This window comes from Festucalex cinctus, chromosome 1 (genome assembly GCF_051991245.1).
Source record: "Festucalex cinctus isolate MCC-2025b chromosome 1, RoL_Fcin_1.0, whole genome shotgun sequence".
Classification (NCBI taxonomy): domain Eukaryota; kingdom Metazoa; phylum Chordata; class Actinopteri; order Syngnathiformes; family Syngnathidae; genus Festucalex; species Festucalex cinctus.
In genome coordinates this window covers 41,780,343-41,791,554 of record NC_135411.1, presented here as the reverse complement: position 1 = coordinate 41,791,554, position 11,212 = coordinate 41,780,343, and the positions used below count along the sequence as shown (strand labels likewise).

Here is an 11,212-nt window from a genome sequence, read left to right as displayed (position 1 = left end):
TTCAAATGAGTGTGCTGCAAAAGGGACATTATAACGCAAAGCATATGGGTGGCCTGCGACACTTTATTGGATATATTTCCATTTACCGCAACTTTCAGCTACAGGTCATTTGTAGAATACGTTTATGAAAGATTTAATGTAAAAGCACTGAGTGTGGTGATCATGCACGAATCCATTGCGCATCCACTGCGTATATGAGTAAATGTGTGGAGCATGAGGCCCGGAGTGCATGTTCTACTTTTAAGGAGAGACGGCCCTGCCCATGGCCATAAAGTGCCCACCCCTGGATTAGGGGGCTAAAGAACTTTACTCCTCCTTTTCCTCGAGTGCTGGCCGGATCCCCACATAAGGAGGCAGGGTGTCGGGCAGAAGGGGAGGAGCACACAAAATCTTCTCACCAATCGACTCTGCTCACTTCTCATTTTCTCCAACCAGTGCCTCTAATAGGAGACCAAGATGAACTCCCTGGTGAAATGGGCTCTATTTCTTTTTGTCCTCGTCTCTCTTCTTTTGAATATTATTCTGATTGGAATATATTCTAGCCGGGCACCCAAATGTTCCTCTCAGCGCACACATCCTCTGAGGGGTAAACATGACGAGCGCAGCAGCGTGTTTGCTGATTTAACACAGGATGAGTACTTGCAGGTCCAACAATATATGCTCCAACAGAAGGACTTGGATATATCTACCAGGCAGCTTTCCAAGCCCTCCGAAAACTTCTTATTCTTAATAGACCTTTCTCTTCCCAGGAAAGTGGACGTGTTGACTTACTTGGATGGGGTCGCTTCTAAGCCAGTTCGCGAAGCCACCGTGGTGGTCTTCTACGGTTCCAGGGGCCACATCAAGGAGTATGTAGTGGGGCCTCTCCCTAACCCCACATACCACAAGGATGTCACCAAGAAGAAGTACAAGATGGAGCTGCCTATCAACACGCGCACGGTCACTATCGGAGAGTATGAATTGTTGTTAATGTTTCTGCAGCAAGAATTGTTCTCCAAGCTGCCGGAGCTCATGGAAGAGAGCTTCGGTGTCAACTACAAGCTAAACATGTTCGAGCAAATGCCCCGTGGAGTGCGGTCAGGAGACAGAAAAACCTGGATATCTTTCTTCAGGGACATGAGTGGCATGTACATCCACCCGGTGGGTTTCGAAGTACTCATCAATCACGGCAGTGTCAATGAAACTGAATGGAAACTTGAGAAACTTCTGTATAACGGTCAGTATTTCGACACATTAGAAGAACTTCAACAGAAATATGCTGCCGGTTCAATAAAAAAAATAATTTACCAGGAGACACCTGATTACGGTTCTCTGAAGCCCAAGAACAAGCCTCTGCAGCTTAGCCCGCTGCAGTACTACACCGAGGGAAAACGTTTCAGCGTCAGCGGTAACCACGTCCTCTACCTGGACTGGAGCTTTGCTTTTGGCTTGAGTTCCCTCACTGGCATGCGGGTCTTTGATGTGCGCTTTAAGGGAGAGCGAATTGCATATGAGCTGAGCGTACAGGAAGCCATGTCGGTGTACGGGTCAGTGACTCCCGGAATGATTATCACCAAGTTTTTGGACTCCAGCATCGGAATAGGCCGTTTTGCACATGAACTTGTCCGTGGCACCGATTGCCCCCATCAAGCCACCTATGTTGACACATACCGCTACATCGACGTAAATTCACCGGTTAGATTCAGGAATTCAATCTGTATCTTTGAGCACAACTTTGGTCAGCCTCTGAGGAGACACTTCTCTGACTTTTATAGTCATAGTTATGGAGGGATGGTGAACAGCGCTTTGGTGTTCAGGACAATCACTGCGATAGGAAATTACGATTACATGTGGGATTTCATCTTCTACCAAAGTGGATCTGTTGAAACCAAGGTGCACGCCACAGGATACATCTCGTCATCTTATTTGGTGGATGGCAGTTTAAAACATGGCCACCAGGTGGCAAAAAATGTCCTGGGGAACATCCACACGCACTTCATCAACTTCAAAGTGGATCTGGATGTGTTGGGTGAGTCTGAAGTTGCCTTATATGGTATAAAAAAAGGAGTCATTGAAATAAACAATATTGTCATGCTTTTTATATTCTGTGCAAATTTGGAGTTTCCCATTTACAGTTTGCTCGGCTACTGAGAGTTAGATAAATAAATAGATAAATAGATAAATAGATAAATAGATAAATAAATAAATAAATAAATAAATAAATAAATAAATGGTCCCAGGTTTCCCATGAGTTGTTCCATTTTAGAGTTTCTCTCCCAGGGGAAACTTGTCCAAAATAACTGCAGCCATATTTGGCCTGATGTAGAAAGAAAGGAAACAGTAAGACCCACCGGCAGTCACTGTGGTGTAAAGGTTCCATCCATGCATTTTACATTAGAAATGTAGGCTTCTAATCTTAAGTCATCAGTATTGCAGGAACAATACGAATACAAAAGAAAAGAAAAAAAAAAGTTGCAAAATGTTCAATTTTCATGTCATTTTCCCTATTACCTTTAAGGGAACAGCTCTGCTCGCTTGACAAGGAATTTGGATTTATCTAACAGGGGAATTATTTTCTGTCATGCCCATCATGGCTTTCGTCAGACGCATTTGTTTCCAGGTGACAGCGGTTGCACCCTGTTGCTCTTAAAAGGATTAGATTTAACTTTACTGTTCTAAGATGGGTCATGTTGGCCCACTGTAAATTTTATAAATAAGAGAAAACCAAAATATTTTTCAAATGTGTGTGTGCAGGGGTGTGTGTGTGTGTGTGTACGTTGGAAGTAAAAACTCTGGTCATACTTAGTTTTTTGATGGTGAAACATGAAGTGAGTCAGTCACATGAACTATAAATTTTACAGTAGTAGTACACACAAAGAAACAAAGCATGCTTAACATTTTACAACAGTTAAAATTGAAAGTGATATCTGTATATCAGTAAGAGTTACAATACTATATGTTTGTGTTCATTTGTTAAAAAAAATGTGTCTGAATGTGAGAGATAAATGAGATTTAGTTTAATTTGGTGAAGTTTATTTAATTTCAAATCAAATTGTATCATTTCAAGACATCATCTGTATGAAGGAGGTCTATCTCCTGGACTATGTTTCTCAAACTCTTTTACATTGCCTGGTAATTTTGGTTGCTGTTTATGTTGCTTTCTGTTCTTGCCATTATACATTTTCTGGCCATTAAAGGTAGTAACGGAGTTGTGAAGAGGATGCATGCACCCTGTGCGTGGGACCATGCTGCTGCAATGTCCCAATACAGTTTTTTCCAATTGCTAAAACACAATTTTGCAAACTAGGCTTGTTTTATCAAAATGATAACACAATTCACAAAACTACACACCCGAACTTGAAAACCCCTTATATATCCTCCAAATTGAAGCACTACAACTAAAACTACACATGCTGTTCAAACTTTGTAACAATTTAAATGTACTTTTTTTCCCACATGTCAGTGCAACATATGCACAGCAGATGTTTTTCCATTGAACAAATATATGCTCATGAAACAGTAAACTGAGAAAGAAAATTGCTGGAAAAAGTCTATCTATCTATCTATCTATCTATCTATCTATCTATCTATCTATCTATCTATCTATCTATCTATCTATCTATCTCTCTCTCTCTCTCTCTCTCTCTCTCTCTCTCTCTCTCTCTCTCTCTCTCTCTCAACTCAAGTCATGTGTTGAAACAGCTAATGTGCGTGTGTTTACAGTTTTTCACGATTGTTAACACACAGAAACTAAACTATGGCACAAATTGCACAACCTTAACTTCATGTACCAATCGCTCGACCCGAATTGTCACTACTTCACACTCCCTTATGACTCCCTTAGACTCTGACTTTCCTTCTTTACACTCTGACACCAATTGCAAATCACCTTATTGTCCAAACACTACACTCACCTCTCATGTAAAAGCTCAAAGCTTCAACCTGCAATACATTCTGCAATTGCACATTAACTTGTCAAAATACTACATACGTTCTGTTGTAACTTGTTACACTCACTTCTCATGTGACATCTCATTGGTATCAACCTACAACACACTTTTCAACACACTGTTCAAAACGTGGCGTGGGTTCGATCCTCCGCCTGGGAGAGGCCCATGTATGTGGCCTACAAGAAGTAGGCCACGAGTGTGAGTGGGTATACATCCATCCATCCATTTTCTTGACCGCTTATTCCTCACAAGGGTCGCGGGGGGTGCTGGCGCCTATCTCAGCTGGCTCTGGGCAGTAGGCGAGGGACACCCTGGACTTGTTGCCAGCCAATCGCAGGGATATATACATATATATATATATATATATATATATATATATATATATATATAACAAAAAAAAAACAAGTGTTCAAAACTCAACACATTCAGGTCTGGTGAGCAATTAGCAATCAGGACTGCAGCATATAAGTGTCTTGAGCCTCTTCTTCTGTGTTTGGTGAATGGAGAACCTTGAAGAGAGCAACCTGAGGAGAGTGAGAGGAGGAGCAGGAGAAGGACAGAGAGGAGCAGGAGAACAGAGAGGAGGAGTACTAAGAAGACGGACAGCGATTATATCCAATGAGATTCAGGCATGAGAATGAGGGAGGCTGGCTTGAGGGTCTTGCTGCTGGCCTTCCTTGATGACCTCCACAAACAACTTGTTCCATCAGGTTACATTGATGAGCCATAAAGATTTACTGAAATTATGTTGTCATCTGGAACAATGTGAGATTCCACCGGGCTCTGCTTGTACGTCAGTGTTTCCAGGACTATCCACATTTTAGGGTTTATTCCTCCCGCCATACTCGCCATTCCTCTACCCCATAGAGTTATTTTATGTTTGGAGGTGCATGGAAGGTGTATTATCGAAACCCCCAGACCCAGGTCCCACTTGTCCAGGCCAAGGAAGAAGCCTGTCATGACGTCAGTCTCGAGTCCATTCAGGGATTCATGCGCCACTCAAGCCGGTTCTTCCAGAGATGTCTTGATGGTGCTAGAACTTCACAAATGGAAATCAATCTGACTTTTTTTTAACAGATGTGTTCCTTTTAAATATTGTGAACATGACGACAACGATATTGTGGCAGTTTTAATATCACGATATTGCCTTTATCGTTACATCCCTACTGGCTACTCCCCAAAGCCAGCTAAGATAGGCTCCAGCACCCCCCGCGACCCTTGTGAGTAATAAGCGGTCAAGAAAATGGATGGATGGATAGGTTACAGGGCGCAAACACTTGTCTTACCCCTAGTGCTGGGAACCCTCCATGTTCAGGGCAGCATAATGTTCCTCTGAGCATGTGCATCCGCTGAGGGGCAAACACAACGAGCAAAGCAGTGTGGTTGCTGATTGGCTCATCACAAACATCGCTTGAGACATTAGTTGCCTGGTTACAGGTTCAGCACCCTGCTGTTCTTGAAAGGATTTTCTGGGACTTCATTTTCACGTTCATTTTTGGCTCTATTCTAATCACATTCCACAACGCAGGATATCAAAAGAAAGATGGATTTATTTACAAAAGAAAAAACAAAAGGCATACAAGGAACTTGGAATAAAGAGCAAAAGCAGATGCAAAGTAACAAACAAAATGCACAAGGCTATATAGAGTGAAGACAAAATGTAACAAAACAACAAAACTAATCAAACCCAAACCACAACACACCAACTACAAAAAAATAGAGCCCTAAGTCTTTTCTCTTTAATCACATGCCTGCTTTTGGAATGGGAGAGCAATTCAAATTCAAATCTCTTTCACTGTGAATGAAGTAGACCTGCCAACCATTGGCCTTTGAGTTAATGGTCAAATATATACATATATAGTTAATGGGGATTAGGATTACTTAGCAAGTCAATATATAGGCCTACTTTACTTTGTTTATTTGTTCCATAACTGGAAAATTTGTGTTTGACGGCAGCAAAGTGGACATCTGGTAGTCAATATAAACATGTTCAAGTGTTCAGTCTGGGATGCGCCAGTCTTGTCATGGGGAAGCTGCATGAAGTGCTTCCCCGCAAAGCTGCTGCCACAGAGACTCTATATCCCAGATAAGCAGAAGAAAATGGCTAGATGAATGCATAAACCTGGCGCCCATGGTTCAGGAAGTAGTGCAGGTCATCCCGTAACTGAAGGCTCATCTGTTTCAATCCCACTCTCAGACTCATATGTTGTGTCCTTTGGCAAGATACCAGTACTTCACCAACATTACCTCCAGTGCCACACACACTGGTGTATGGCTGATGTGAATGTTTGGTAGTGGTCGGTGGGGCTGTATGCGCTCACTGGCAGTACGCCTCCATCAGGTAAGCTGTGACTACATGTAGTTTACGGTCACTCTGGTTTTTAAACGGCACCTCTAGAGATCATGGAGCTCATGGTCACTTTAAAGAGGATCAAGAACCATAAAATCCATGATTATTATTAAATACTTCAGAGGCCATCTAAACTGTAGACTCAATTAGAAGACCAATATGAACTGGACACTGTATTTGCTGAACAGGCACCAAACAGCTGCCACGTCAAACTTCTGTTTTTAACTGATGGAGCGGCATCAGTACCAGGGACAAAAGTAGGAATGATTTATTGAAATGCCTTGTGACCAAAATTTGCTGAAGTTGGAGATAATTGAATCAATGAGGAAACAGAAATAGCTTTTGGTATATAATTGTTCTTAAATGTTTTGTATATATTTCTCCAGGAGTGAAGAATGTGTTCCAAACCAAAGATATGGAGTTTGTAAATGTGACGTTACCATGGATGCCTAATCGCTATGCTATGGTTCCTCAGCTGGTGGAAAAGCAACTTAAAACAGAAAAGGTAAACCTTTATTGTGAATAATGAGATGATTCAAGCCCTTTATAGAATAAAACCATAATATTAGTTACAGACCTTTATACACATTTCTTGGACAGTTTATTAATTTATTTTTTGAGATTTTTTTTTTTAAAATGAATGTTAATATGCATATTTAATATATATTTTTTCCAACAGAAAGAATTTCCAGAAACCTATAACCTTGTACAATGTAGTATGGTACTCTAAGCAAAACTGATTGTGATTGCGTCTGCTGGACTAATGGGACCACTTTTGCAGGAAGCAGCTCTGCGGCATGGAACAAAAACTCCTCGCTACCTGCACATTGCAAGCAACAAAACCAACGCTTGGGGTCATCAGCGTTCCTATAGACTCCAGGTAATAAGCTTCACTGGAGACCATCTCCCAGAGAGTGAGACAGAGGAACGAGCCATGTCCTGGGCCAGGTGAGACCAAACAACTTTAATAAAGTCTTTACATTTTTAATGTCTGTGGGCGGCGTGAGGGCACAGTGGTAGAGTTGTCATTTCCCATCCATGAGGTTGTAGGTTTGATCCTCATCCCTGGTGATCATAGCGAAACGCCCTTGAGCAAGACACTGAACCCCGACTTGCTCGCAGTGGATGTGGTAGTGCCCTGCATGGCAGCAGCCGACCACTAGTGTGTGAATGTGAAGCATTGTAAACTGCTTATGCTTAACCATATGGTGTAGTTAAAGCACTATACAAAAAAGCAGTCCATTTACCATAATGTGAAAATCATACTATGAGAAAAAAAATATATATGGTGTGTTACAAGTTAAAAAATCAAAATAAAAATACTGTATTATTTGTTCTGGTTGCTGCAGTACATACTGGTATGTGCACGCGAAATAATATGTTTCAGGTATGGCAAATAATTTGTCAGAATAGTACAAAATTCATCTAGTTAGACTAATTAGCAAAATAATGTTTTCACATCCCCCCTTTTAAACAGTGATACAAATGTAATCTGACCTACTATCAAATGAGCACCGTGCACTTTTTTGACTCTCTCTCTCTCTCTCTCTCTCTCTCTCTCTCTCTCTCTCTCTCTCTCTCTCTCTCTCTCTCTCTCTCTCTCTCTATATATATATATATATATATATATATATATATATATATATATATATATATATATATATATATATGAATTAATTAATTTTAGCAAGAGGAGTACCGGCACTTATTTTTTCCCACTTAAAATACTGACTTTGAGAAAAAGAAACAAACACCATGACCACACTTATTGTGGAGTTATTACCTTCAAGTACTATGTCCATGTTTTATTATTTTATTTATTATTACTTTATTGTTATTAAAATTACACCCTTTACATTTCAATATGTATCATTTTAAGTTCAAATATTTATTTATTATTGATTTATTCAATTTTTTTTTTTTTTTATGTTGGTTATTTTCTAGGGATGTTCGATACTGATACTTAACTCTTGAGTAGTCACTGATACTTATAACCAGTGTTGCCAGTAACGCGTTATTCAAAAATTTGTTTTCCAAAGTAACTAGTAGTTTAACGCGTTACTTTATTCTACAAAGTAGTCTGATTAAAGTTACTGTCCAGAGATTCAATGCGTTACTCCACATTTTCATGAAGAAGGCAAAATATCTCACTGTTGTAACAGTCACAAACAACTGCCGCTAACTACTAAGATGAGGCGGAAGTCATTGATCACCACACTGAATTCAGCCATGGTCTGGTCATGAATGGTTTGCACATTCAAAACAAAAGTGATGATACTTTTACTACTAGTTTTATTAACCAACAGGCACACAACGCAACAAAAAAGTGTACATTATGGACCATAAAAGTGGTAAAAAGAATTCCATCCTCAACTGGTCCGTGAAGCATTATGGGACGAGGTTGTCTCCTCCCAGGATCATTTTCATTTTTGTGTGCAGGTATAAGGTTGCCATCACTAAGTATAAGGACTCAGAGCAGACCAGCAGCAGTTTGTATAATCAAAACAACATGTGGACCCCAGCAGTTGACTTCAGCATGTACATTGAAGACAATGAAAACATTGAAGATGAGGTACACTGTGCCAGAATTCTCAAATACAGATTGAAATGTACACCTAAAGCAGTGAATATGCAGCTGCGGTTTTGTTGGTGCATCTGCGTAATTGTTAGAATGTTTGCTTTAGGATCTGGTTGCCTGGGTGACCACTGGATTCCTCCACATCCCGCATGCAGAGGATATCCCCAACACTGTAACTGTGGGCAATGGTGGCGGCGTCTTGCTGCGACCCCATAACTACTTTGATGAGGACCCTTCCATTCACTCTGCTGATGGGGTGCACTTTAGTCCAGGCAGTGAAGAAAGCTGTGAATACAACAGGATGGGCTGCCTTGCTCAAGAGACCTGCAGCCCCGTGCTGGAACCCTTCACATACAATGGCTTTGATGGAGTCATGAAGTTCAAGGACTAAGCAGACAAGAGTTATTTTTGCTATTAAAGGTCCAACAAACATGTTAGGGGTAGTGGTGATTTTTTTTCATCCAAAGTAAAAACAAAGGGCAATAACACTCACACACAATACATTTATGCTATAGCTGTACACTGTGCTTTGTCATGCTCATTTGGTTTTGAAACAAATTATTGTCTAGTATCTGTGTTTTCTAAGGCATGGCCAGCTAATGAGGCTCCATGAAAAAGGTGACTGCTGAGGTAACAACGCTGTAAATGTGCTCATCTTAGAGATGAAGTGCATGCAATTGGTTTTATGGAGTTATTCTGTGAATATACACTGTCTGAATGTGACACATGCCTTTACTTCTACTGTACAATTTTAGATGTTGTGTAGTGCCTGGGCACTACGTCATCCGGCCGCCCAAACATGCATGTTCAGGAGCCAGCAGCTAGAGGCTGAGGTCCCAGCTCACCCAGACTAATGCTATAAATGGATCACCAATGTGCCTTGTCTGTATTGTTGGGTACACAGAATAAAAATAAAATAAAATAAAAAGTCTGGTCAAAAGAGACAAGCATAACGTATTTTTAATTGTCTTTTCAGTGTTTGAACAGCTTATTCCTTGTGTACATATTTAATTAATGTGGCTTGGACAGCAGTTGTGCTAAAGCTTAGTGTAAGCAACGTTTGACTCTCTCATTCTCTCATCTCTACCGCCATCAAGTGTTTAAAGATGGAGGTACACATTGCTTCACTACTGTTAGCCAGCTTTTCAAGATTCTCCTCTTTCTCTTCAATCTTGCGTGCAAATTCAGTCTAATGTCTGGCCAAGAATGCCAAGTAGAGTTGCCTTCTCCGTTTTCATCTAACCTGCTACCTTTAAGCATTAACGGCTTGCCACAAATTACACATCATACAGTAGATCAACCATTAATGACAGAATTCTGCGTTTGATAGGTAGCCTACTGATTAGTGATTCGCGGCGATGCTCTTTCATTAACCGTCAAGTGACGTTAAAAATGTTTCAATTGTATTAACCAAAAGTCGCTTTGACTTATTTTTTGTGTGTGTGTGTGTGTATATATTTATTTATTTATTTTTAAACGTGTTAGTACCGTCTCCGAAAATAATTTAAAGTAACGTACCCTAGCTTGTAGAAATGGCGGCCAGCACGAGCGCCCCCCCAACCCGACCCGAAGTCTTGTTTAGCCGTTAGTTAGCTATCTTGCTAGTTAGCAATAGCAATAGCATAACTGCCTATGTTTATTTGGGGGACCTCCCATACTCTTTCAATAACCGTCAAGTGACGTAAAAATTGTTGTCCTTCGCGCTTGTGATTGGCTAAATTTCGGTATTTTATTTTATTTATTTATTTATTGAGTCCACTATAAGCACTGCTAGTCCATCATCAGTGTCCAGTGAGAATGGCGCAAATACAGGTGTAGGACTTCTCCAAGTTCTCAACGCGGATTTCGGCATGATGACCAGCAATCAAATTCAGGTAGGGAAAAGATTTAAGCCAGAATTTATTGCACATTAGGAAACTTTTTTTTTTAGAACATACATGCATACAAACAATTACAATTCAGTCGGAAAAAGTCCCCATAAAATGAACGTTATAGTTATTAGGGCCCGAGCAGCGACCGCTGCGAGGTCCCTATTGTTCCTGAAGGAATTCTTATTAGGGCCCGAGCAGCGACCGCTGCGAGGTCCCTATTGTTTTTGTAAAAATTATTATTATTATTATTATTATTATTATTATTATTATTATTATTATTAGGGCCCGAGCAGCGACCGCTGCGAGGTCCCTCTTGTTTTTGTAAGAATTATTATTATTATTCTTCTTCTTCTTCTCCGTAAACGATCGCATTTTTGAGGGCCTAAACATTTACGAAAACTCACCAAACTTTGCAGTCTCTTCGGGCCCGGCGAAAAATTTGATATTATGTAGTTGTCATAACAACGCGACTCTATAGCGCCAC

The 11,212-nt window shown here is 40.5% G+C and overlaps 1 protein-coding gene across 1 annotated transcript; it reads left to right on the top strand.

Moving 5' to 3' along the window:
* The first annotated feature begins 359 nt into the window (after positions 1-359).
* aoc2 (amine oxidase copper containing 2) lies at positions 360-9,810 on the top strand. The gene is made up of 5 exons (XM_077535722.1): positions 360-2,008; positions 6,666-6,784; positions 7,061-7,227; positions 8,719-8,851; positions 8,964-9,810. Exons 1-5 carry the CDS (start codon positions 457-459, stop codon positions 9,246-9,248), a joined length of 2,256 nt encoding a protein of 751 aa, XP_077391848.1. The 5' UTR covers positions 360-456; the 3' UTR covers positions 9,249-9,810.
* The last annotated feature ends 1,402 nt before the right edge of the window (positions 9,811-11,212 follow it).

What these genes read in the sequence shown, in the direction of transcription:
- aoc2 (XM_077535722.1), top strand. Translation starts at nt 457, where the DNA reads ATGAACTCCCTGGTGAAATGGGCTCTATTTCTTTTTGTCCTCGTCTCT. An exon ending in AGCAACTTAAAACAGAAAAG is followed by an intron (nt 6,785 to 7,060) that starts GTAAACCTTTAT and finishes CCACTTTTGCAG; the next exon opens with GAAGCAGCTCTGCGGCATGG. An exon ending in ATGAAAACATTGAAGATGAG is followed by an intron (nt 8,852 to 8,963) that starts GTACACTGTGCC and finishes TGTTTGCTTTAG; the next exon opens with GATCTGGTTGCCTGGGTGAC.